This window comes from Agelaius tricolor, unplaced genomic scaffold (assembly GCF_023055355.1).
Source record: "Agelaius tricolor isolate 1412-34295 unplaced genomic scaffold, bAgeTri1.0.p SCAF_4, whole genome shotgun sequence".
NCBI classification, from domain to species: domain Eukaryota; kingdom Metazoa; phylum Chordata; class Aves; order Passeriformes; family Icteridae; genus Agelaius; species Agelaius tricolor.
Window position 1 is genome coordinate 48127067 of NW_027269264.1, and position 27825 is coordinate 48154891.

Below are 27825 nucleotides of genomic sequence, written 5' to 3' on the forward strand. Positions count from 1 at the left end.
GTTGATATGAGCAATATTACATAGTTCCTTAAGTGTTTGAACGATTAATACTTTAGTTTTTGATAACTGGACTTTTGCCTATGCTGCACTTGCTTTTTTCTTAAAAATATCCCTAAATGTGTATCTAATTTATAATATATGAGTACAATATTGTAGTAGCACTATATTTAGTTTTAAAAAGTCTGTTTGGTTTAAATAAGGCTCACTTTGAAGCTTGAGCTTAATGGCAAATTTGGGGGAAAATTGGGGGTGTGTGGTAGTTCTGTTTTGTGTCTTTTCTTTTAGTGGTTTTATCCTATGATTCTGATGATAGCTTGTGTGGGGGAGTCATCTTGTTGGCATGTCTCTGAAAGCCTGCCTAGCTTCTTTCAGATATGATCTGCAGTTACACCCATCTGAACAACATAATATATGAAAGTGCATATGATGTGTCTTTAAGTCCAATGTGTGATTAATACACCAATACTGTTTGGGATAGCAAAGATTATTGTGTGTGTTTGCTCTGAATGGACTCTCTCTTTTGTTCCTTCAGGCCAGTAAGAACATTGACTCAGAAACTTGAATATTTAAGATGCCTGAAGGCAAGACTTTGCTCTCCAGGCTTCGCTTCTTGTCTTTGTAGAGATGATGACTGCATAAAAGCACATGATTAGATGAAGCATTGAATCATTATTTATAGAGCATAACATTTATTTATGTATTTTTAATTGGGGCTCAATTCAGCACTGAAGTCTTCTAAAGCAGCAAAGAGATACAAAAGAACTACCACGACAGCAACTTCTGTGTGTGAAACCTTTGTCCCGGACTTTGTGCAGATTTAGTGAGATGGTATGTGGTGTAAATGTGTAGAGAATGAGTGTCCTGAGCAATACATGGTGGTGACAGTGTTCGTGAAGACTCTGCATGTCTGGGCTGCAGTATCTGGGCTCTGATGAATGGTGTGTGCAGACTTCCAGGAAGGCAAGCATCTTCTGAATTTCCCCTGAGAGCACAGGCTCTGCTGGCTGGGGGTAGGTCCTACTCTTACGTCAGCAAATAATTCTCAATTACCAAGGCTAGGTAAAATCCCCCTTCCATTCTAAGAAGCTTGCTCTATCTCTAGCTGCACTCTCCCCTCCTTTTTTTTGACAGATCATTTTCATTTAGGCAAAAAACTCTGTTGAAAGGCACTAGACCAAAGATTGCAGTGATTACCTCATCTAGTTATTTCTGGAACCAGAGTACCATCCTGGGCTTGCTTGTGTGGAACTTCAGAAACAGCCATAAAATTCAGCTACCTCCAAAAGCACGATCACACATTGCCTGAGAAAGGTCAGAAGAGGCTTAGGAGGCTTCTAGATCCATCTTCCAAGAGATATGGGTGCAGAAAGACATTGCTGCTGTGGTCAGTACTGGGGCAGGTCCTGTGTGATATCTTAATCAATGATCTGGACAAGGGGAATCAAGAGCACCCTCAGCCAGTTTGCAGATGGCACCAAGCTGGGTGTGAGTGCTGATCTGCTGGAGGGCAGGGGGGCTCTGCAGAGGGATCTGCACGGGCTGGATCCATGGGCCAGGGCCAATTGTGTGAGGTTCAACCAGGCCAAGTGCTGGGTCCTGTCCCAGGGTCACAACAACCCCCTGCAGCTCCAGGCTGGGACAGTGGCTGGAAAACTGCCCAGTGGGAAAGGCCCTGGGGGTGCTGGTCAGCAGTGGCTGAACATGAGCCAGGGTGTGCCCAGGTGGCCAAGAGAGCCAAGGACATCCTGAATGTATCAGCAATGGTGTGGCCAGCAGGACCAGGGCAGTGACTGCCCCTCTGTGCTGGGCACTGCTCAGTTTTGAGTCCTGCAGTGCAGGAGAGACCCTGACGTGGTGAAGTTGGACTCAATGACCTTGGAGGTCTTTTCCAACCTAAATGATTCTATGATTCTATGAAAGAAATGGATGCTGTAGTCAGCATCTGCAGCATCTATTCTCTGAGAGGTGATAGCTCTTGTTTCCGGTGAGTTTCTACCCGCAGGGTTAACCTTCAATTTGGGAAAGAAAAATTCAGTCTGGTATGCATGCTTTGGGAGGCTGCTGTAGGGAGTTCAGCTGGAGGTTAAGAGAACAGATCAGCAATGACTGTGTTATGGTTCAGTGGTCTGTGTCCTTCAGAGGTCACAGATGAACCCTTCGTGCCTCAAGAACCTCTGCATTGATCTGAGAGCAGGAATGGGAACTAAATTAAAACTGCGGAGACTGAGCCTCCATCTGTGGAAATCCTGCTGTTGGCTGTGGTTGAAGTCATGTCCTGGTTCTGGAGATGCATTCCCTAGAGGATGTGATGAACAGTCAGCTTCATGTGTGCTCCAGTCTGTCAGGGCTATATGAAGGAAAGCTGAGCTCTGTTGATGTCTTCACACCTGAACCAACCATTCATGGAGAAGGAGTGAAGTGTATGCAGTGTTGAAGGGAAATGCAGGTATTGCCTCCAGGTAGATATTAGTGGTAAAAATGTAAACTGTTACCTGAAAGTCCTTTGGTTTTTCACCTACTGGCTGAGTGGGAAGTGAAAGAACATTGGTGATGATGAGTAAGTGAAGAGTGTTACGGGATCTGCCTGTCATTGTCTAGGGTAAGTTTTGGGAGGAAACTTCTGAAGTGGTCTCTGGAAAGCAAATTCAACCTGCCCCTCTTCAAGACAGTGGAAAAAACTGTTTATTTAACAGGCAAAGTACTCACAAACATGAAAAAATGAAGAGCATTAAACAATAGAACCTCTCCCTGTCTGAAGAGATGGCAAACTCAGAGAGAGTGCTTGTCATGGGCTGTAGCTGGGCTCGCTCAGTCTCTCATCCACCCCTGAGGTGCTGGAATGCAGCGTCCTGGCCCCGGTGTGAGCTCCTGGTGCCATTCTGGGTATTCAGGCCTGAGCAGGGCTGATCAGTTCCAAAAAAAGGAAAAGCCACAATCCAGGGAACTTCTCTACCTAAGCCAGCAGAAAACTGACTAAAAGCAAAGGAGAGCTCTGTCCCCCTGTCTGTCTGTGCTGCAGACAGTGCAGTCTGTGAGCAGGAATGCAGGAGAGTGAGTGCAGTTTCTGCAGACAAACCAAGCACTTCTTCTCTCCCCTTTGCTCTCAGAACCTGTTGTAAAGGTGCAGAACTTATTGCTGGGCTAAACAGGTGAATGGGGATATGGTGAATTCAGCATCATGAAGTCACCCCAGGACACTGCCAAAGCCAAGATGGAGAGGATCTTCTCTGAAAGTCCTTTCCTAAGCTCTGCTTGGCACACTTGCTTGGGAGCACTCACAGCAGGCTGTTAATTATTTCCAGTGCTCAGGTCATCAGATTAGAGATGATTAATGGATTTTGGGAATAGCGATGTGGAAATATGCCTTGTTATATCTGGTACTAATACTAATAATAATATTGTTTGTCTTAATTCAAACTTATGGGAAAATGGAAAACGATTTATTTATTTATTTATCTAAAATTTAAGCCTTTCCAGTAACACGGTGACATCCCATCAGTCCACCTTCCAAGTGCATTCATTTTGCAGTGTTGTAAGCTATTTGTTTTCTTGGTGCTTATCAGCATTCAATTTAAACAGTTTGTTGGGTACATTTGTTTGTTTAATATAGAATCACAGTATTGGAACATGAGATGTTTGTGGTTTGTTTGTAATACTAGATGCATGACTCCTGCAGACAATGCAGTCCAAATTTAACATGTTATTTACATTTTCTTGTTTTATGAATAATTAGTGCAGAGATCTTTCCCACAGGAAGATCTTAAGAGTGGAAGCATTTAAAAATAATTACAGATCTACTTTTGTGCCTATTTTAATATAAGTATTGTTTTCAGAAAGAACTGGAGTGTACTGTAAATGTCTATAGAGTGTTCAAAACATGGAAAGCCAGTCCCTCAGGAAGCCTTGCAGTTGAGATATTTGGGGTTTTGCTATAAAGGTATAGGTAAATAGGGGTTTGTTTCAAAGTCATACAGGATTAGGTGACATTAGCAAGGGCCTTTAAAAACTGTGTGACTTATTTAGGCGCCTAAATGTAAATTTGAAGTCTAACTCTGTTACTTATATCCTTATGCCTATAGTTGTGACTAGTTTTCTATGTGAAAATGTGTGTGTGTGTGTGTGTGTGAGAGAGAGAGAGAGAGAGAGAGATAGAGAGAGAGATAGAACTGTGCTATTTTCAAACTTGGAAAAGGGATGTTTCTTGGAATCTGCATACTTAAAATTAGATTTCCTCTGTGGTTACACAATTGTAGAGTAAATCCAGAAAAGCATCTCTGACTAATTATGTTACTGCAGATTTTTACTTCTATAAATTATGTCAGAAATGAATTCTGAGTACTCTGAAAATTCATAATGGTGCTTCCCAGAATCAGCTCTGAACTCTTCAGCAAGTGGAAGAGATCCAAAGGATGATTAGGCATGTTGATGTACAGAGGAGGCTGAATAATTGCAGAACTGGATGGGTACCATTCTTCAAGAAACTCTTTAAATACAGTTCTTTCATCATTGAAAAAGCTTGCAATAACTTGGTTCCTTAAACATGCTTTTTTTTCTGCTATCAAACTGAATAGTCTTTAAGGGCTTAGAGGTAGATAAGTAGTTTTAATGATCTGACAGCTAAAGAAGTTTGCTTTGATATAGTCTGGGACACTAGATCATGTGAGAATTAGGTGATTTTCACTCTTGTCTGAAGTAAGTTGTTTCATTCTGGTTTAAATGAATGCAAAAAGGCAAGCCTGTCTTACTTCAATACTCAAAATTACATTGAGAATAAGAATATTGGAAAGATTTAGAAAATCACTTAGAAATTGCAAAGCTTCTTCATTTTCCCACCTGACCTGGACTTGGAGAAGAGGCTGCTAGAGACAGTTTGTGTATAAAGAGGGTGAGGACGAAAGAGAATAATTTGATTGTGCTAAAGGGCTTCTGTATCAGTATCAGAAAGAGTTTTAGATTTGATCCTCTCGTTAATAATGGATGGCCAGATGGATGCTTCCTCCTCTGCTGTCTCTTTTTAATTCATCTGAATGATGGTGGAAAATCATCCCAGTGGTTTGAGCCCAGCTGTCTCTCCAGTTTAAAAGCCCACTGTGTCTGTCTCTGAATCTCCTCTTGCAACACAGCAGTTTTGGTATGTTGAAAAGTGCACTTGGGAGATTTCCTTACCAAACCAAGCAGGTCAAACAACCTAGTTATTTCATACACAAAAGACCTAAAACTGTGAAGCTGTATCATCGCAGCCCTGGCTCAGCATTTTATTGCCATCTGCAACCCAACTGGCTTTGGTTATCCCTGCTTTCAGAGCAGGGCTGCCTGCGTGACTACTCACCATCCCAAAATGCATCATATTTGCTGTCCCCAGAGGACACCAGCCTCTTAAGCATAGGCAAGACTGCAAGGACATGCAGTGATGGAAGAGCTTGTGCTGCCTGACCTGGGGCGGGAACTGGAGCTTTTGGTCAACACCAGGGTTCAGAGTTTCAGTGTTAACTGCTGACATACAGCAGATGTGTTCTTCAGCTTTCACCTGTTCATTTTATTTTTAGTAATATCATTGAAATCCCACCATGTTCCTGGACCAGTGGGAAATACTTTCTAGGATATCATGATCCCTGATTTCTGGTATAATTTCATTTGATATGTTTTGGAAATGTGTCTCTTTTTATGAGCTTGCTTATATTGTATGGACATAAAGAGGAAGGAGGAAGTGGATGGCTTCAGAGCTATAGAAGGAATAAGCCAGGAGGCACTGGTTGGTTTTGTGGGAACAGAGGCAGCTCCTCCCGAGCAGCGCTGCTGACAAGGACATACCCTATGGCCTTTGAGGTAATACTGGTGGTGAAAGCTCCTATGGACTTCACACTGTCCCTGGGCTGAGAGTGATCCAGTCCTGCAGTGCACTCAGACAATCTGGAGCAAGGGTAGAAGGAATGAGGAAAACCTTGCTCTCTTCCCGTGATGCCTAGTAGTGGGGGCACATATCGTCCTTAATGAAATTTTCCAGTGGCCCTGTGCCTACAGGAAAGCTTCAGATGAGGCTGTATGGCATGCCTACTTTCTTGTAGCTCCACTCCCTCTTTGCAAAAATGGGCACAATCTCATTTCCTTAAGGAAAGATTTTGCTAATTGCCAGTGTTATGGGTACTGTGAGAGCACCTGGAAATAAATAACTCCTCTAGAGAGCTATTTGGTGGCAAGGTTTTCAAAACAAATCCAAGTATATGGTTAGGTTTTTACCTAACTGTTGTGCCCCCCTTTAGAGGGCAAGGTTTCCTGCAAGAATTTTGCATTTCCATGCTTGGCTGTTTCTGTGCCCTCTTGGTGAACTGTTCTTTGTTCTCAGGGCTTGCTTGGGCTGATACTGTAAATGCCCGGGCAATTACTAGGTTTGATTTAGTAAGTCTAGATGTTTGCACGGGCCTTTTGATCTTTAATATAGTGGACATAAATACTTGAAAATCAAAGCAGTTAAGAAAGCATTGCAGGGAACCTGTCTGCAAGAACTGATACGGTTTCACCACTGCTTTTATTTAGCTATGCTATATTAGATTTTTTTCTGTGCTCAGTTTGCCTGGTTAACTGGTTTAAAGCAGGTTTCACCTGATCATATTCAGATACCTCTATTTTACTTGGCCACACATTTTTTAGGCAATGGAGCAGAAAGTGCACTTGAAAGATGTCAAGCATCTAGCCTGAAAATAAAGACCTACAAGAGACCAGATAACTATTTTCTCCTTAGAGGGCCTGTTCTTCTCCTTTGGCCAGAAGTGGAGCCCATGGTGACAATCTCAGATGAGGATTCAGCTGATGTTAAAGAACAAAAATCCCAGTTTTAATATTCCTGTATTCCTGTTGTTTACTTGTGGGGAGGTCAAACCTGAGGCTGTGGTTTGACTGCACAGAAAATCCAGCTTTAGGGCTCCTACAGCTGTACTAAAAGCATTGAGGCCATGAAATATAAAATGCTGACTGCTATAAAACTTCCTGTCAATTCAAATTTGTTCAAAATCTCTCAAAGCCTCCCAGCATAAGATTTAAATTTTTATTGCCAGGTCAAATATCAGAAGTCTTCCTATGGCTAGCATAAAGCTGACCTGTAAATGTGCACTCTGGCTAATTCAGCAGAAACATAACCGTGTGCCTGGATCTGATTTGTACCACTGGGTAATCCAGAATAAAACAGATTTGCTGGTGTCCTGAAGGATTTAAGACCTCAGACCATCACAGCAAAACTATCTTTAAATAACAGTGTGTCTTTTAGTGAAAACCCTGATTCAGTTCCAAAGTGGTTTTCTTCCTATTGATGCTTTTTTTTTCCCCTATTAGTTTCTAACTAATAAGTAGAAGTTACACTTGAATAGAAATTAGTACATTAATGTCTTTTGCTGGTAGTGGATTTATTTCTCTGGTGCTGAAATGCCCAGATGACTTTAGGAAAACAAGTACAATGCCTTCATCTATATATATAAAAAGATTTACGGTATATGTCAAACATAACCTTTAAAGCAATTATAAAGTCATCTCACTCAGGGGATGAAAACAATTTTTGGAATAACTGTATGTATGTTTTTCTGGAAGTTTTGGCCAGGCTGGAAATGCCAAAGGGGTTATCCTGGAGGATTGAGTCTTGGCCATTTGCACAAATCACCTTTTAAAAATCAGTAATGGGACATTTTAATGACCCTCTACATTTCTGTTTCCCCCAATGAGACAGTGATTATAGGAGCTCTTTACATCATTCCTTTGAGGACAACATAGGAAGAAAAAGCTCAATTTGTCAGAAAAGAAAAAAGCTTATTGTTTATGCACTGAATATCCACATATGCTTTTTGACAGTTCCAGTCTCAACTTATTTAAACAAAATATTCTTATTTTTCCATAAGCAGTCATTTAAGACAGCTTTTGTGCTGCCTTAAGAAAGCCTCAAAGAAGGAGCCTCTCTTCACCTACATAACGTATGTTTAGCTTGGTATTTTGAACTAAAAGGCTGGAGATGAAGGAAGAAAGTGTATTACTTTCTGAGCCATAACTAAAAACTTTCAGTGAGGAATGGAGAAGGAGATAGCCAGTTTATTTATGTGGGTGGTATTTCAGCCTTTGAAAGCACATCTTATGTGGACGTGCTGGGTGGAACAAGGGCAGGTAAGAGCTGATTTTTCTGGCTGTAAATACTCCAGGGATGAAGGTGAGAAGAGCTGATAAACACTAAGAAGAGCAGAGAGGGCTGTAGAAGCTGCATGTCTGTGGGTATAAACTGATTATGAATACATTTAAGCCAGAAAACAGACCATTTCCAACTATGCGAAGTGTTGGGGCAGCTTTCCAGCAAAATATCAGAGATGTAAGTGTTCTTTACTTCTATTTGAAATTCAATGAGTTTTATTGATTAGAGTGTGAAAAAGTTGCTGTGATAGCTGGGGTCTGGATTTGATGATGCCCAGGAGGATCTTTGTGGCCGGTGGCACAAGGAAGGGGACCAAGCAGCTCTGCTCACCAGGTGCTGGTGGCACACCTTCAGGAAGAGGCATGTGCCCAGGCTGCAGCCATGCAAAGTGGCTGGTTGTTTTGTGATTGGATGGAAAGGAGTAGGACTTGGCTGTTGGCGCTGCTTAGTGAGAGGGGACCATGCTTCTATCAAGGTTTTTGCAGCATCTTTTTGATCCTCTGAGAACATCTGGCGCAAAACCTTCTCTTCTTGCAAAGAAGAGCACCTGTCTTGTGCTGTGGGTTGGCTCTGGGTTCAGTCCATGGGCTGCCACAGCAGTGCAGTGTAAGCCTGAGCCCTAAAACCAGTATTTAGCATGGTGAGAGTCTTTTTAAGATAAAATCCCATGAAAGGATGATCCCCTTTGTGAGCCTTCCTCAAACTGAGTGGTCATGCTGTCCCTACACCATCATGATCCTTCAATTTGAACAGGATTAATATTGTTTCCATATCACACTCAGTATATTAATTGACATTTCCCACCCCAGTACTTTCCCAGTTGAGATGTTCTGTGCTTGCAAACATCCTCTCTGCAAAATCTTAGTTCCCTTTATCCTTGAAACTGCTAATGAAAAATCTCAACAGACCACACTACTGAGATGTAGGTAAGATGGGAGATTTAATTACCAGAGAGTGTTAATCAGTAGCCTCACAGGGATTCAGAGCAATCAGGACAAAATCTCTTTGGTGGAAAGTTGTCCCCAGGAACAGGGACTCCTTTTCACAAGACAGGGGACTTTGGGCCCAGGGGGCTGCCCGTTCCTAGTTCTGGTTTGTTTTACTCCAGACAATTCCAATGTGGGCATAAAACTAGAGTATTTTGTATATAGGTCTGTTCTCTATGCAAGGCAGGTGGGGTGGTCTGGCAGATCTGTCACCTACAGGAAGTAAGCAAGATGGTGGTGACTCCATGAGATTTTCTCACATGGGTCTTGAGTCTATTTTGTGGAAGTCAAGAGTAAAAATAAATTTCTTCTTAGCATTGAGGTTTCCATTTTTATCAGACAGGTCTATTTTTTCCCTTGATGAACAGCTTACCACCTTTCTATTTTTTGCTTCCATTGGCAATGGACACCTGAGCTGCTCTTCTCACCAGCAAGAGGGGTTCAGCTCAGTGCTGTGTTGTCTGTTACATCTGGAAGGAGTATTTCCTATTTATGCTTGTCTGGAGTAATTTTTCCAAAGCCAGAAGGTTTTGTTTGAGAATATCAAATCCCTTGAAAGTACTGTATAATTATCTACATGATTAATTTAAATGTCTGCCATGGCTCTGCAGTGAGCTCAGGGGCGTAGACAGGCAACCCGCAGCGTATTGATGCCCGCAGCTTTTCCTGTGGGGAGAAGAAATGGGGTTTTGAAGGCTGCCTGCCTCTGGCGGCGTGGAGGGGGCTGTCCTCCTCTATCTCTGGAGGGATGTGTGTGCAAGGAGGGGGAGAGCCCTCCAGCAATGCTGCTAAATGAATGATGGATGAGTTTTGCGTGGAATGCAGATGCCTTTGAACGCTCCAGACGGCTAACTGCAGGATTGAAGCTGAAGTCAACATCAGTGCCCTTTGCCAATGCAGAGGAGATTTGGAGACTTGAGCTACAACTCTGAGCTGCTCTCAAGGAGCCCCAAGGTCTCCAGGGACCCTGGCAGTGCTTTTGATCTGGGGATAGTTGGCAAAAGACAGTCCGTAACATGTCTACCCAATGTCAAAACTGATAAACAGCTGAGAACAAAACTTCTTAAATTATTAGGCAAAAGGGGCCTCAAAGAATGATCTGGTCCAATCTTCTCTAGAGCTTGAATGGTTTTGAACCCTGTCTGGTCAGTGAGAGCTGTACCCAAGTTTGCTGTTAAAGCAAAGGGTGTCATTGTCACAAAGGTGTCATTGTCATAACTCACGGGATGATATCCATTAAATGACCTCTTACTATACTCTCACTAGGACAGAAAATGATGTTGAAGGAAGTAAAAGTAAGAGGGATTGAAATGGAGAGATCTAATGTCTCCCACAACCCAAGAGATACTGGCTCCAATCATTGTTCATAGCAGATCTCTGACCTTCTGCAGAGACCATGAGTGTTGGAGACTCCAGAATCTGAGATGGTGCTCCCCAGGGTCTTGATTTTCTTCATCCTTCTGAGTGTTACCTAACCACTATCCTAAATCTACCTGGACATGATTCACATACATTACTCCATCATGGACACGAGGAACAGACTGCTTTTCTCCTCATGGTCACTGTGGGGCATTGTGAAATACATGAAGACCTTTAACTTGTCCTCTCACACCCTACCTGCAATACTTTTTGCTTTTTAGCAGGCCCTAATTTTTTTCAGTATTTTCTAGTAATTCGCAGCTCCAAGACTGGCAAGTCATGTCAGAACTCTGTTCCTAAGAGGCAGTTTTGCTGCTGAGACCTTCCCAGCCCTGTGTGAGGCTACAGAAATATTTAATATGCCATGTTACCTTTATCCCCATTGACACATCCTGGGACAATGACCCTTTTTTTCCTCCAACAGCAGGAGATTGACAAGAATGATTCCCTATAAACCCTGGAAAATGTTCAAAGCCAAGGTGGGTGGGGCTCTGTAGTGGAAGGTGTGCCTACGCATGGCAGGGGGGCTTGGGACCACATTCCTTCCTAACCCAATCCATTCTGTGATTCTGTGAAAATGCTGCATCTCTTGCCAAAGATTTGCCACACAGCCAATCCTTTCTAAGTGAGATATTCCTTTTGTAGTACTCTGCATTTGTCCTTGATGAAGCTTACCCTAATTTTTAGATTATGCTTTTCTGATTTCTGCCGAGATATTTTAGATGCTAATCCTGTTCTCCAGTGTGTCTGCAGACACACCCAGCTTCATGTAATCTGCAGATTTAATATGTGTACTTGCTTTCATTGTCCAGGTCACTAATGAATGTGCTGAGCAGAACTAGACTATATAGATCCAGCAGAGCTCCACTTTCAGTGTCCTTCTGTTTCACAGAATGTCATTAATAACTACTCCCTGGGTATGGATTTATAGAAGTCTCATTTAATCATATTTCCCTAGTATATTTATGAGAAAGTTGAGACAGTGACAAAAGCTATAATAAAGCCCAGATAAATGTTATTCAACAACTTCTCCATTATGAAAAGAAATTAATTTGATTTCACATGATTTTATTCTTGCCTCTCCTGTGTTTGCTACTGCTTATATTTTTGTTCTCTTCCACATACATGCAAACTATTTCTCTGTTTGATTGGGAGTTTTAAGGATGATTGATGCTAGATTGACTGATGTCACATTTTTCTGCTGCTTCTCTTTCTACCCTTGAAGACAGCCACTGCATTTGCTGTCATCCTTAATTCTGGCCCCTTACCTGTTTGAGTTCTCACAAGTGACTAACCCCCTCACTGTCTGAGTACTGACAAGTGACCAGCCATCTGAGATGGTTTTAGCTGGTTTTGTAGGAAATGTAAATGGTGTTTTTTCCCACTCTGCTGAACTGGAAATGCCTGAATTGAACTAATGTCTTACTCTGTTACAGGCAGAGAAGAGGATAGTATGCCTCTGTACTGATATTGTGTCACACTGTGTACTAATCCCTCGTGCATAGTTGGTAATTTTAACAAGGACTAAAGGAAAACCTCAAACCAGCGTTGCCTCTTTTGGTGTCATTTTTCAATAACTTTCTCTCTGAGCAACATTTTTAAGGATTGCCTTCTTGGTATTAATATGCATATAAAGGGTAACTTTTTTTTATCTTCTGCAAGTTTCATTTCATTTTGATACCCTGATATTTCTATTATTTTTGCCTATGTGTTCACACTATTTTTTTTCACTTGTGCTCAGTAACCTTTTAGTGTTCTTTCTTCTTGTCTTTGAGGAAAATAAAAAGCTCGTGATGCTGCCAAGTCTTCTGATCCTTCTTCATTGAGATGCTATTGTGCTTGTGCCTTTTAAGCACAAAATATTGTTTCTTCGAGAAACTACAGCTCACCTTGATTTCTTTTTCCTTTCAACTCTTCTCCATGAATTCTCTCCTAGCAGGTTTTTTTTTAATGTACTGAAACCAGGAATTTCTGTTTTGCTGTTCTCAATCCCTTGATTTTACAGGCATTCTTACATGAGTTTCTTTCCACCTTCTTACCCCCAACATCTCTCTTTGGAGGCAATTCCCTGCTAATTCCTTGACCCCGTCCATTATGTGAGAATGTTGCTCTGAAGGCACCAGGACTTTCTATTTCTTTCTATTTTCCATTCCTAGTAGATATCTTATGTTTCTACTTTCCCATTACCATTGAGTCAGCTGTTATCAGGTTCTTGGTTTAGGGTTTGTTGTGCCTTCCCCGGTGTTTGTTTTGTGCTCTCTGCCTTTATTATTAACCAGATAATTTAGCAGTTCTTACTCCCCCTTGTTCTGGACAAATATACACATCAGAGCAAATATACACATCGTCCTCAGTATGCCAAGAGATTCTGCCTCTACTTTTTCTTTGTTGGTCCATATATAAGCTATGCATTTTTAGATCAATATTACAGATCTAAGTCTTACTACAGTAAGTTCCAGTTATGTCAATTAAATAATTGCTTTTGTCTTAAATATGAGATCTTAAATAAGACTTAAGTTCTGTGGTAAAACCCCCACATATTCACCAGTGTTGCATTAAGTATCTAAAATGTTCAGAGGATTTAACCTTGTCTCCTGATCAGTCTGTGTCTAAAATCTCTTGTTTTAGACATGTGCCTGAGCAGTTTCTGTCTTTATTCTTCCCCTTTTCTTCCCTGTTTTGCCTGCCCTGAGCCTAACTCAGAAGTCCCTCTCACTAAGCAGGGGGCCAGTTCCTCCTTTCCCAAGCTGATGTCTACCCCTGTTGAGCCGTTGGTGTAACTCCAGCCTCTTGGTGAAGACGCTGGTGTCCTCCTGTACAAGCATCACATGGTCCTGAGCTGTTGTTGTCCCTGCCTGAGCTTTCTTGGGGTCCTGTCCATCTTGGTATTGCCCCACAGCCAAGGAGGTGGCAGAACTTTGGATACAGCTTCTAGGCAGCAGCATTTTGCAAGAGCCTTCCTCTACACTCATTCTTTTGGGGTAATAAGCTCTTCCCACAGATTTTCTACCTAACACAAGCCTCTCATGCAGATCTGCAAGAGCAGACCTGCAGGCTGCAAGCTCAAAGCTGCTACTTTCTTCAGTTTTCCTGGTGCACAGCTCACTGAGCATCATCCACTGCTAGAAAATAAAGCCCTGAAAGAATCTGGTCAACCAGACTTCACTCATGTCAGGGGTTTTTCTTGCTTCATAGATCCTAATGACCCTGGCAAAAAAACCCCTGTCTCACCCTGTTGCCTGCTAACCCCCGGCTCCCACTGACTCGTGGCTGTCTGTGCGCCTCCCTCTCCAAACTGCACGAAATGGGGGAATTCACCTGAATTCACCTCTTTTCCCAGGAAACTGGACAGTCACTTCTCTTAGATGCTTTACCCACAAGGTGGCTGTGAGCCACTGCTGCCCGAAGGGAGGGACCCCATTGGCGTCCTCACCGTTTGTGTTTGCTGCTGCCCATCCCTCGTCCAGCTTGGTGGGGAGCTAAATCCGGGAAGAGACCGGTTTAAGCCTTTCCAAGCCCAGAATCACTGGCATGGACGGCAGGGCTGTCAGCTTCAGTCGCTGGTGAGGCCGGTGCTCCTCCAGCGGCCCTTGGCCGGAGTGTCTCCCCCGCTCTGGTCAGAGCCCCGGAGCTGCGGCAGGAGCATCCCCTGGGCTCTGCAGCCCGCGTTTCACCGCCAAGGTCAGGAGCTAATGGTGACCTTTTATTCCCTTGCTGCGGAGAGCAGCTGGTGCCCTCAAGTGGTAAATCGCAGGAGGAGAACGGCCAGGCCGTGCGAGCCGGCCCTGGGCCCCCGGGCCGGGGCTGCGGGGCGCCTGCAGCTGCTCGGGCACTTCTAACCACGCTGTTTTATCCTTGCAGGACGACACGCCTTGGTGATCGTGGTGGGAAGGACGCTTTGTTCCCGACGGAGCGGGGACACCGGCGGCAGGCAGGCCTGGACAGCCACAGACACTCACAAACTTGACCCACCAGCCTGTTCACAGGGCCGGTGCAGTGCCTGGACACCAAACATCCTTCCTTGACTGTGTTTTTGGTCAGCTGGAACCCCCCAGAAATCTCCGTGAGACTAGATGGGGCTTGCTTTGGACCTGCAGCCCCACTCCGGCATGTCCCCAGGGGCTGCGGGGCGCCGCGGCGGACGACAAGGGAGCCGAGTGGGGCCGGGGCTGAGGCCGTGAGGGGATGCCCAGGGAGGGACAGCGATGCCCATCACACAGGACAACGCGGGGGTCTTCCTCCCCCTCCTGTGCCAGTGGCTGCAGAACAGCCGGCGGGAGGGGGCCGAGGGAGCCGAGCAGCAGCTCTGCCGCTCGGCCGTCCAGAAGCTGAGCGAGTACATCCAGCTCAACTTCTCCGTGGATGAGAGCAACCTGCAGCCAGGGAGCTGTGGGACTTTGGATACGGAGATCTGCACCATGTACCTGGCCCAAGAGATGCGGAAAAATGAAGTCCTGGGCTTGAGCTTTGGTAATATCCCTGCTCTGGGGGACTATGGGGAGAAGCGTCGGGGAGGAAAGAAGAGGAAGGCGCATAAGGGGCCTGTCCTTGATGTCGGGTGCATCTGGGTGACAGACTTGAAGAAGAACAGCCCGGCTGGGAAGTGCGGGAGAGTGCGCCTGAAAGACGAGATCCTTTCTCTGAACGGGCAGCTGATGGTCGGTGTGGATGTCACCGGAGCAAGGTAAGGGTGGCAGAGCCACCAGCAGCAGAAGCTGCCACATGGTGCAAGGCACAGTTGATACTGATGGAAGTCCAGAAGAGGTTTTGACCTTTGCTTTCCAGGCCCTGAGAGAGCCCTGGGTTCGTTCTTAAGATTTTTTAAAAAATAAATAACAAAATCAAATTGATAATTAGCCCACATGTGCTACTCACACTTCTGCTGGAAAATGTTTAGGGGTCACGGGGTCAAAAAATTATAAGTCATAATCACCAGAGGGGCTGCACTAAAGCAGGAGCCTTCCTGGGTTTGTATAAAACTGTTTTCTTAAGCAAAAATGAACACAGAGGCAGCAGCACTGGAAGATATTTTTACAGGTGCTCATATTTTTGTTGAATTATTTCAGTTGAGGGAAGCGTTTTTGACAGCTAAATGTTGTCTGAGACTTTCTCAAAGCAAGGCATTTTTGTGTTTTCCAGTTTGGGACAACTTCATTTTAATAAATTCCTTTTGATTCTAATACATTTGCTCTCTTCTGATGCCTCCTGACCCAGAAAACTTGAAATCTTTAGGAGTTCAAATCAAAAATTAGGATTCTTGCAATGATACAGATTATTCTTGTGGTGTTTTTTTTTTTTTTTTTTTAAATTCAGCTATTCCATGCTGTAAAATCAGTTATTGTCCCAGTTTTGCTCTTTGTGGGCTGGTAGACTTTCTCACATTACCTTTTGCAATGGCAAAACCCTTTCTCTGCTGTAGATGAGGATGTTAATGTTCATTCATACCTGAGGTTACAATGTACCTGAGGGCATGAAATCCTCCCCCTTTTGCCAAAAGGGAATTTATTTTGGGGGTGGACACTTTTGGAAACCCAGTAGGCAGGATCACTTCACTTGAATGTGGCAGGAGTTTGGGCTGACCATCACTCCCAATTCTGACACGTGGCAGAATAAAAACAGTGACTCCTCAGTCTGTGGGTGCTGGGCAGCTCAACCTTCTATGGTTTCACAGGTATGACAACAACCCTCTGTAATTCCTAGCTTGTGATTCAAAATGTGTGTACATATTGGTACTGTAGCATTATTGATCAGTGGCACCTCCAAATTTGAGAGGGTTTATGGCAAAAGGCAGTTAGTTTGCTGTTTCCCCTTTGTCAGATGTCACTGTTTCTAAATGCAAGGGAATTGCTTGCAGTGGGCAGCAATAATGTTATCTTATTAATAATGCAAAATGAGAGATAATAGCCAATGAAGTTGAAAATATTTGGAGATCTGTCCTTTTTGGCCTGTCTCTGAAGGCTTAATTTAGGGCTTGTTCCTTTTGGAAAGCTCTGTTATTAAACCAGCAATCTGTGACTGCAGCTAATGGGAACTAAGTGCTCCATTTTCCTTACTTTTTTTGGCCATTACAAAGGCAGAGTTTTGGTAGTGTGGAGCTAGTGTTGTTCTTAAAATCCTGTTTTAGAATATTCAACATCCAATTTAGGCCAAAATTTAGGACATTTCCTGTTTTATTTTCAGCATCCGAAGCATCCTTGCCTAACTTGCTGTTGACTGCTATTTGACAAGGGTGATGTTGATGGATGACAGTTTGGGACCTTGAGGACGCTCCCAGTTTGGAGAGCTGGCTTTCTCCTATCAGGGAGCTGGCTGGCAGCTCCAGCCCCATGTTCCCATACTGTGCGTCTGGAGTACTTGAGGATGCTTTGATAGTCTTTCAGTAGTTTTCCCCACTGGGGTGCTCAGAAGGGACATAATTCTGTCTAGCTTTACAATAGGCTGAAAGACAACATCAGCTTGCCTTCTGGAAAGACTGCTTCCAAGAAGAAGCTTTCCTAGGGAATTCCATATTGCTGCTATGGTGGAAGTAGCAGAGCCCTTTTCCCCTTGTTTTTTCACGGTGTTGTTGGGGCAGGACAGCGCACTAAATAGTAGTTCTGACTCAGTTTCTGACTGTCTAATTATTCCTTGGCTGAGTGAGAAGCACTTCCAGGTCGATACAAGGGGCTGTGGGTGCTCTGATTTGTGGTGTGATTTACTCAGTGGAGGCTGCACGTGGTCAGTGAAAGTAAAATACTGCCTGAGCTCCTGCAGCACCAGGTTGGACTGGGCAAGCAAAATGCTTGTGTGTTTATTCCACACCTGCCAAGCATCCCAGGGCAGCCCCCATCTTGCCTGATGAAGGAGTTTTTTACACTGATGCTATGGGGAATCTTCTCATTTTTTCCCTTAACAGTGGAGGATTCGGCCTGGGGGTCTCACAGCTCTGCCATTTCCCACGTCTGCAGCAGGGTTTGCAGAAGTGTTCTCACATACCCTGGGCTTCATGTAACCTCAGCTCTAGCTCCAGCCTGCCATCCAAACCCTCCCCTTTCCAAGGGGCTAAACTAATACACCAGAAAACAAGAGAGAAGAGGTGAGGGCACACAGTCCCTTCTGCTGGCTCTCCTACGGATATGGTCAGTCTCTAGAGGATGCAGAGGCAGATGATTGAAGCTGGAACAGAATGGGCAGCCCTGGACAGACGGGGCTGTTTCGGCACCTGCCTGGTGTGCCTACAGGTCCTCCCATCTCAGAGTGGTGATGGGGTCAGACACAGTAAGAGCAGCACAACACTTCCGGGAGGAGCCAGCTGTGAGTACCACTCATCTGTCTCTCCTTGCTAGGAAAGCTGAATATGACTTCTTTAAAGAAAAGTTATTTATTTAAATTCCACCTGATTTCCATGTAAACAGCAGAGATGGGTTGATTATTGCTGAACTTGTTTCTTTTTTTTTTTTTCTTTCTTTTCATTTAGAGAAACATTATGCAGTAATAAAATCATCAAAGCTCTTTGCTTAACAGTGTATTATTACATTAGAGAGGAATAATGTAGGTGGTGTCATTTTTGGTGATGTTAGTGATTGAGGGAAAATTATTGCTCTCTTTAGAGTTAGCAAATTGTGTGTCTATCAAACACAATTGCAGGGAAATGAGCTGTATTGGAATACTGAACAAAGGTTAGTCAAAACTCTGCCTATTTTTATTTTATCTTCTGTCTGTACAACTTTATCTCCAAAATATGTGGGTTATGTTCCCCCAGACAACAACTTCCTATGTATTTTGGATCTGCTCTACTCATTTTGGGCTATTACTCACTTACTGAAGGGAGGCTGTTAGTATTTCTATAGATGACAGATGAATCCTTCATTTCTTGAACATAACTGAATGGAGCTTCATTGAGCAAGTCCTTGGAGCACTGCAAAAAAATATTTTTCCATGAATATAATTCATGGAGTTTGAAATATTTGATTATGAATTTCATCAAGCATAGCTGCAGTGCTTGGACACAGCTACCATATACATTTAATCTTTAAAATCAGTGTTAAGTAGATTTTCAAATGCATGCTTGTAAAAAGCAGAGTAAGATACATTACCAGTGTTGACAGTGTGGTAGAAACATGAGTTATTATTATAATTTTGTCACTGAGAAAACCCAACCTCTCCTTCAAGATATCATCTTTCTCATTGCCAAAAATTACCAAACATTGCCATATGTGGGAATACAGTCAGAGAAGTGGCTGGCTTCTTTTTAACCCACAAACTGGAATTACTTCCAAAAAAATGAAGAGAGAAATATTTTGACAGCCATACCTTTGCACAGTGCTTTCTTAGTCTCTCCTCTTCAGTCAGTGTCCAGGGGGGAGTTGCTAAGACTCCTCCTCAGAAAAGATATGGCATGCCAAATTTCAGGGAATTCATTTTATTTTCGGAGATGCTGAGAAAGACCTTCAGGAATCAGGTCTGCAATGGGGAGGGAGCTTCAAGTGCCACTACTGAAGGCAAATCTTTAACTTTACCTGAAGCTGAGTATGGAATATTAATCCCAATATTTCCAGGTGGGACGTGCCTGGCCTCGCCTGACCTTTGCTGCTGGACCAAAGGCAGCAGCTGTGGGGTTTCACCCCAGAGACACCTTTGGCCAGCTGGATGCTGCAGCTGGGCACTCAGAACAAATCCAGGCAAAGTAGGAACTCAGTTTACCTCCGGTGGAAAAGGTTCAGGCGACGGTGAAGAGAAAGGAGAGGATTCTATTGTGGAGTCTTAATCCAGAGTTTTATTTCAGGGTGGTAGACCTCTGAAACAGCTCCCAGAAGATTCCCGGCCGCATGGTCTCGTGTCCTTTTAAGCCCCGGGGACAGGGGGAGGGGGAGGGACAGGTGAGGACCAACCAGGTGTGAGGGAGGAGGGGAAGGCTCAGGGGATAAAGACGCTTGGACAGGCCAATGAACCCAGACCTGAGGGGCATCTTTTGAACTTCTGCCAACCACACGACGCCCTTGCTGGAATGTTAAAATTGATGGACAGCTCTTAGCAGGAGGGCAAAAGGGGAAAGGAAAGGTTGGCACACCTGAGGGGTTGGGATAGGTGAAACAGGAAATGGCATCACACTGCAACAGCTGAGGGTTTTCAGCAGAGCCAGGGTCTTTCCTGAATGCTTGCTGCTGCTGCACATCTTATGTTCATATCTCCAGGATAGCTGGAACTATGAAGATAAAGTCCTGCTCCTCATCACACGTCAGTACCATTAGTAGGTGTGTGATATATGGACATTCTAAGCACAGTCCTGCCTTTCTGTAAGTGCTAGCAGCTGATTACAGAGGACAATTCAAAATGTCCAAAAAAATTACAGGTCTCAAAATGTGCATAGCATTTTTTGCTGCCTGCTGTGGCAGTCATTAACAGTCCTGGGCTCTGCTGGGTGAAATCTTGATGTTCTTTGTCAAGATAAGGGTTCTTGCTGGTGCTGGAAACAAATAATGCAGTTTTTGGCTGTAATTAGAGACAGATTCTGCCCTGAACAGGGGTCTTCATGAAGGCAGTCTTCTTTGTTCCTGTGCTGTGAGCACTGCAGACAAGGAGCAGACCTGTACCTGCAGAGCAGTGCATGTGCTGTGGGGCTGGAGCAGTGAAGTATTTGCTGTGTCTGAGAAGAGCTGCTCAAAAATCTGAATGTAATTTGAAAATTGTTTTGTCTGAAGACAAATGCTTTTCAAGGCACTTTTTTATTGAGATCCCCTTTCCTCAGAAGTTTGAATGGGATTATTTTTAAAAAAGGAACTGCTTTGCTCCTGCAATAGAAATATTTTCTTGTTGGGAGAAACATCCTTCCCCTCCAAATGTGGTCATTCTTTGATATTCAAGTGCTCCAGTTTTGCATTTTCCATGGGCACTGCTTCCTGCCATGCCGTGTTGAGGCACTGTCACTGCCTCAGGAGTCTGGCTGTCCTTGCCATGACTACTTTGTCCCTGTCCTGGCAGCTGCAGTTGTCTCTGGAGCATCTGCAAGATTTTGTTGCACTCTGTTACTCGTCAGTGTGTTCAAAATGCATCCATGTGCCCCTGCTGATGTGTGGGGATGGGATACTGTGGGAACCCCTCAGCCCAACAGCTGCAGCCCTCAAGACATGTTTTGGGTAACAAATCCATTCCTTAGCTGGGTTGGCTGTTGGGGTGTGTGAATGCCTGTGTTATGGTGGAAGGGGGTAATTCAGGTCTCTCTGCCTATGATGGGATTGTGTTTCACTGGAGTTTTTGGGGATTTATCTTCCTAGCAGTGCAATCTCCTTTATACATCCTTTTTGTAACAGAAAAATCACCCCAGGAAAACCATCACTGGTCATCACAGAAAGCTTTGTCTAATAGCACCCCCATCTCCCAGGCACATCAGGTTGCATGGATTGATTGCTCTGCTTTACTGTGTTTCCTCACCTTCTTCCTAAAGCAAAAGTGCTGCCAATACAAAGTGCTGCTCCGTATAAGCAGCTGCTTTTCCTGGTGTTAGTAGGGCCTTCTCTTGGTTATGTCCACAAGAAAATATTTTTGTTTTAATACGAAAAATAATGAAAATTTATCCTGTCCCCTTGCCCTTGGCCAAGGGGCAAACATTTCTGTGTGAATTCCTTGTTAAAATATTAACAGCACTGACTACACAGCGAAAAATAAATACAGTGCTCCTGGAGACTGCAGCCTCCAAATGCACTCTCAGGGAATAGAGTTCTCATAACTGACCTAAAAGATACCCCCAACCTGTTATGGAATTGAATTAGTTTCCTTTTTTATATCATATTACCAATCTTCATACTGTTAAGTGATGGATCAGGGCACAGAGGTGAAACCTGGGCCTTGTTATCATGGGCAAGGACGAGAAGCCTGTGCTGATGTGCCTTCCAAGCTGCCTGGTGCATGAGTCCTGAGGATGGAAAATAAGCAGCACAAAGGGATTTTGGCTGAGTTTTTTCTCATCCTGTTGAGCTGCTGTGAGCTGGGATACAGTAAGTGTGTGCTGAACCTGCACAAAATGAGAGAAAACCTATGGGTGTCAAACATTTGCAAGGCACAGCCCAAGTCTCACTGTGCTCCTGAAGTCTGGAGCATGCAGTCCCCTCTGAAGCATGGCTGCTGTATTTTACACTGATAGTGGATATAAATCCCCTACTTGATAGTGGATATAAATTCCTCCCTCTCCCCTCCCTTTAAATATAGCAGGACTAAGAAACTAAGAAAGAGATGTTTTTCTTCCTTTCTTTTATGTTTCCTGGAAGGTATGAGCAGACTTAGCCACACGTGTTGAGAAATAAATTGCTCTGAAGAAATGAGCTTTATTCCAAATCCTCTCTTAAGAGCCAAAGTCTTAAATAGAAGGTCACTAATCCCCAGACTCAGCAGAGATCATTTAGCTGGTTTGTCCTCTTTGCTTTATTAATCTGAGTGTGTGTTCACTCGGTTTCCCCTCCTCACCCTCCAGTTCCTGCCATCCCTCTCAATTTCCCCAGGCCAGGGATATCTGTGGAGGCACAACTCATTCCCTTGTAAGAGTGGCCATTAGCAACAATCCCATTACCACAACTGCCTCGTTAACAGACTTTCTGAACCCCTCATCTGCCTCAAATTTTCATCTTACATATCTTCTTGCTCAGACAAGTTTTATCTAAACCCCATTTAAAATGATGGAAAGACTTCCACTGATTTAAATAGCTCACTTCCTCTATGTATTTGCATGTTTCTCCAAAAATTTAGGGATCGATATGCCCATCACTGCCTCCTACATAGTGTCAGCACTGAACAACAGAGCTGGCCTCCCTCTAGAAATCGTGATTCCCCAGGAGCATGCATGTGTAACTAGACAACATCCTCAGGTCATCTGCCAAAATTGCTCCCAGCCCTTCCTCTGCATGCTTGCTTTTCAGAAGCATTGCATCAGGCTTGAAAAGACTTGGACAGTAGTTGCCTTAGGAGGTGTAAAAACTTCAGAGGTTATAGAGACGGCTTTTTCTGTGCTTTGTTTTTGTTTTAATGAGGTGTGAAAGTTCTGATTAGAAATCTGTACTTTGCTGCCCAATGTATGGCTGTGCCTCTCCATTTAATTTGCTGTTCTGACCACGCTGTAATTACAAGAGAACAAGCCCAGTATTTGAGAGGGAGCTTTTCCCTCCCTGCTCTTCCCTCCCTGCTCATCCTCTGTGGGAACAGCCTGTTTTGGTGAGTCAGCCTTGTGCCTTGTCATTTACCTTGATACCAAAGTGCCAGCAGGATCCCTTTTACATCCTGAGTGGGATTTTCAGCCTGACACACAGCAAGCATCTCATGCTCTCAGGTCATCTGGAAGTACAGTCAGGGCGCAGCAGAACGTAGCTAATTGGCAAACTGCTGGAATGTGCAAAATAAGAGTTGCTTTTTTCCACTGCTCAGCCAAGTAACAGGTGAGGCCTTCAGCCACAGCATCAGTTACTTTCACAGCCTCTCCAGCAGTGCATTTGCTAGCACAGAACAGTGCTTCAGCCATCAATAATTAAAAATACAGATGTTCAAAGACACAGGCAAGGAACATTCTGTGCCCATTATTCCTATTCTTTCTATAATGCTTGTGCCCAAACACACCAGTTTGCCATGTGCAGTCATTCACAGCATCTGCTAAACTGTAAATGTGACTTTCACTTCTTATTCTGGGAGTCCAGAATTTTTCACAAAGCAGGCTGTGGGCTAAAGATTGATTTTCTTGAGATGGAAGCTCTGAGCTGCTGCAAAAGTAGGAGGTGGCTGGAGCCAGGCTACTGAGTGGCAGTGAGAATCCTGGGAGGTTGTCCTTTTCCACCTGTACTGGCTGATGTGCCATGAGCCCTGCAAAGGCACAGCTTCTCCAGTCCTCATTCAAATAGTTTTTCTTACAGCATGGTCTAAGTGAGCAGCATTCTCATTCTTAGATGTGTTTTGCAGCTGCTCCACAAAGCAGGATGTGATCATACCCTCATGGCAACCTCTGGGTGTGACTCTTGCTGTCCTGAAAGATGGACTAGAACTGAACTGTGATCCTCCAGAGCTAAAAGCATTAAAAGCGATGGCAGCTTAAAACCCACTTATCCCCTGTCACTGGAAATCTGGCCTGGACTGGAAAGGACAGGAGCAGGGAGGGTTGAAAAATGGTGAACATTTTTCAGAGACAGTTCTATGGTCAGAGGCTCAACATCAGCCTCAGAGAGATGGTTTGTCAACATGAACCTGCCATCTATGGACATAAGTGAGAGCATAAGTACAATAAACAGAGGTGAGATCAGCAAAGAGACAGGTATATAATCACAGAGACAGCTGTTGCAGTGGATGGCTTTTGGGATAGGATTTTTTTAAACATGGAAAGCTCATTGCTTTTTTTAGCTCATGTGACACTTGCCTCCAGCTCCAAGCAGTATCACATGCTCCTTGAAACTTATTTTTCTGTCTCCTTTTTATCAGATGTGGGCTAAGAGGCAAAGGGGATATGTATCAACTGCAGACTCTGCAGTACTGCTCACTGTTCTTGCTTCTTTCTCTGGGTAAAATGTATGATGTTCAGCAAGATCATGTGAGCCTCCGAAGGAAAACACGTTTAACAGACCAGTAACAGGAAAAAGATAAGTTGGCAGCTACTGTGACAAGATTTGGGGCAGTTCAAGAATACTTGTACCTTCCAAAACAGACAAGAGTAAGGCAAATGGTGACTATTAGCAGCAAAATTCACCCTTGAGCATCCAAGACTCAGGAATCCCATCCAACTGAAGCCTCTCTAACAAGAATGTGAGAAACTAGAGGTAGATGGAAAATGGATTCAGGCTTTTTCAAAATAAAACAGTATTGTTGAAACATGACTGAAAGAGGTTACTGTTAATGCTGATGCCTAAGACTCATTTCTATTGTTTAAAAAGGTGTCAAGGTCAGGTTTTAACCCTTCTCCATAGTTGGTACTATAGATGACCAGATGATCTTAAAAAAAAACCCCAAACAAACAACTTGCAAAATAAATATTTGATTAATGTAGTAATAACTTTGACCTATGTTTCCTATGCCATTATTTGACCACTGGAATAGGTTCAGGCTAGCAAGGTAATAATTCGATGAAACAGAAGTCAGGGAAGTCTTCCTGCCCATCCTTCTACACTTTGACCAGTGTCTCTTTTTGCCATCATAAATAAAGAATTACTAAGTGCTTGTCAATTTTTCATAGACTGAGCTATTTTTATTCTGGTAGCAAAGAGAAAAAATCAGACATGTGGTAGCCAGTAAACTCTGTGGTACCATCTCTCTGAATACAGAGCCCTAGGCTAGAGGTTGGGGAATTCTGTCTTGAAAACTTGTGGATGACAAATGGAGCCAAACCAGTGTGTGATGTTCTCAGTGAAAATGGTTTCTAACAAACACTAATTGTTCTGCTGAAAATGACATTTCGTGTTTTCATCTCTGGAAGAGTTCTACTAAAACAGATTTTTCTCGGTTTCCTCTAGAGGGCAATGTCATATAAATATTTTAAGCAATTTCTTGGTTCTGTCAACCGGGAATTTTAGCCTGTCTTATCCAGGAATTTGCAAGACAGCAGTGAAAATTGTTTCTTTACATGCTTTTAAGATGTGTATATACGTAATGTAATCTGATTCTCGGGCTTGTAGAGTGCAGTAGCTAATCTCTTTAAGAAGCAATAAATATGTTGTGCATTTTGGGTAGATTTGGCTATTCTGGAATGTGAAGAAGGAACTGCTGATGAAGATTTGACTCTCTTCTATACCTGTGCACCTTCAAGGACTTCTAGGAACTGTCCCTTATGTGACAATTGTAAAAAAGATTATAATCCAGTTGTCTAAGAATGAAGTTATCAGTTGTTGTAGTTTATGTCTGTAGCTGGAACTTCAGAGCAGAGGATAAATCTAAATACCAAATCTAAGATTAGGTTCATAAGACCTAGGAAACAGAAAGTTATTGTGTTATTTATTCCCATAAAATTTATGTGTATATTCCTGGGTTACTAACTATATTGCTTGTTTGATGGATGCTGGTAGCAGCACAATTTCCAAATTGTTTGTCCACATAAACAGCTGCTAAAATTAGTATGACTCAAAGGTGGTGACTCTGGACCTTAGTAATTTAATTTAAGGGACATTTTTAGTCACTGTAGTATAAAAATGGTAACTGTAGATAAAGGCTGTTTTTCCTTAATGCTCAGGCGTAGGATTTGAAAGATATTTCCATGGGCATAAATTTATTTTCTGTCACTTGTATCATTATCTTCCTTCCTTCTCCCACACTGACATTAGGAAAAGGAAAATTTGCTCTTGAAATTGCAACATGAAAATGGCCTTTGGGAAATCCTTTTACAGTTTTGTCTCCTTTCCTCTCCTGATGGCCACTAGTCCTTTGGAGATTCACCATAATGGCTTTACTGGATTGTCTTGCAAATCCCATACATTTACTGAATTTGTGTGTTGACATTCTTGATAAAATATTTTTTCCAAAGTAGAAGAAGGCAATCTGCAGTTGTCAGGTTCTCTAAATGAATAAACCTGTTAGTTTGTTTTTCCCCAAACAGGAAACACAATTAATTGAAGTAAAACACTTATTCCCCAAAGTGCTTTATTTTGAAAACAATGGCCTGTGAATAAAAAAGCAGTATTTGCATTAGCTTCAAAGCCTGCAGGCATTAGGTACCAAAGTAAGATTTGCCGTCTACTTCTGAGTAATAGCAACTCTAAGAAAAATCTGAGGTCTTTCGTAGGTTTTAAAAGCTTAAATAGGTGAAAATTGCTTTTAAATTATTGCTGCTGGCCAGGCAGGAATTTTCCTAAACTCTGCCTTAACAGAAGTATGATAAGCAGCTTGCAAATGTTAAGTTCCTGGGAAAAATTTTTTGAGACCTTAGAGGAAAGTAAATATTCTTAGTTTCATTTCTCCTGCTGCATGAGAAGCTTCGTGTTTGAACCTTATATTCATCGCCACCTTCATTTAGGGCTTGTGTTTAGATCTCACTCTCTCTAAATTAGCTGGCAGCTTAATGCTTAATCACAGGGGGATTATTCCTTGCCTGGCTGAAAGGAACTATGTTTGGGGCTGTAGGTGTGTGGGGAGGTTGTTCACTCTGGGCTGGGATCCCCGTTCATGGGTAGCCCAGGGAATGTCACACCTGCATGGCTGCTGTCACACCACCAAGGCTCACAGCTTCGTCTTCTCCTCGCCCCCTCTGCCTTCCTTGCTGGTGAGTGCTCTGCGGTGCAGCTCTCTTGCTGCTGTGCTCAACCTCTCTGACAATTCCATAACACCATGGGCTTTGCTGGAATGCCTTCCCACTCCAATTTGCCTTCCAAATTTCCTCCTGCCACTGCATATCTGTCCCAGCTATACGCTAAATAGTCTAATCCCCGATCTGGTATTCTGTTGTGGCCTGCATTTGGAAAGTAAGTGGTGTATACAGCAGAGCAGAAAATTATTTAGTAATCCAGTTTTATCATGATGAACTATGTGGTTAAAATAAATCGGATTTCAATAGTTCACCAGTTATGCTGTGGAGAAAGAAATAATAGTTAAAAAAGGTGTACAGATGCCAAATGGATTAGAAGTTAATGGCTGGTGTACGGAATTCTAAATCAACAAGGGTTTACTACATGGCTGTGCCTTTGGAAGGACTCTATATTATATAGCGGATGAGAAAGGTGAATATCAGTGCTTTATAAGAATGATTTTGTGGCTTAAATGTTTTCTCTGATGACCTGAGAAGCAAATTGTAAGCTGTGGAAATGAATTTAGGGAGCATCCTTGCTAAGAAAAGAATCATGCAAGTTAGAGAAGTGAACATCTCTCTTCAAACAGGTAGATTTCAGATGAGGTTCAAAACAAATGAGGTAAATGACAAGAAGGTAGAAAAAATTTAGGATGGAAGGAGCACTTAGAAATTCATTAATCCTGGCTGTATGAATAATAATCAGAAGTGTTTTGTCTGATATGTAATTAAATTAGATATCATTATCTGTTAAAACCATTCAGCCAGCTCTAATAACCAAGGAAACCAATCCTGAGTCCAGGTGTTAGTTCCCACACTCCCTGAGGTCTTCCCGGCCTCAGGGACATTCTCTTATTTAATGATAGTATCAATAATAGCATTAAAGAATATGAAAAGTAATAGTCTCCCTTTTATATAATCTCCAACATGCAGAACAGCACACCTGGGATTCAATCTCCATGTCCTACATCAGGGGAATCATGCGTGACTTTGCGAAGCCAAGTGGAGATCTCCTCTAGATTAAAAAATGTCATATACCATGC

General features: G+C 43.1%; 1 protein-coding gene across 6 annotated transcripts in view; it reads left to right on the forward strand.

The window, feature by feature from the left end:
- Positions 1–27825, forward strand: part of PDZD2 (PDZ domain containing 2) — a 202173-nt gene that overhangs the window by 49820 nt on the left and 124528 nt on the right. For all 6 annotated transcript variants that reach the window (XM_071425591.1, XM_071425595.1, XM_071425596.1 and 3 more), the window contains one exon: positions 14431–15253. In XM_071425591.1, coding sequence (XP_071281692.1) covers positions 14775–15253 — 479 coding nt within the window. In that variant the 5' untranslated portion in view covers positions 14431–14774. The remainder of the gene's footprint in view (positions 1–14430; positions 15254–27825) is intronic.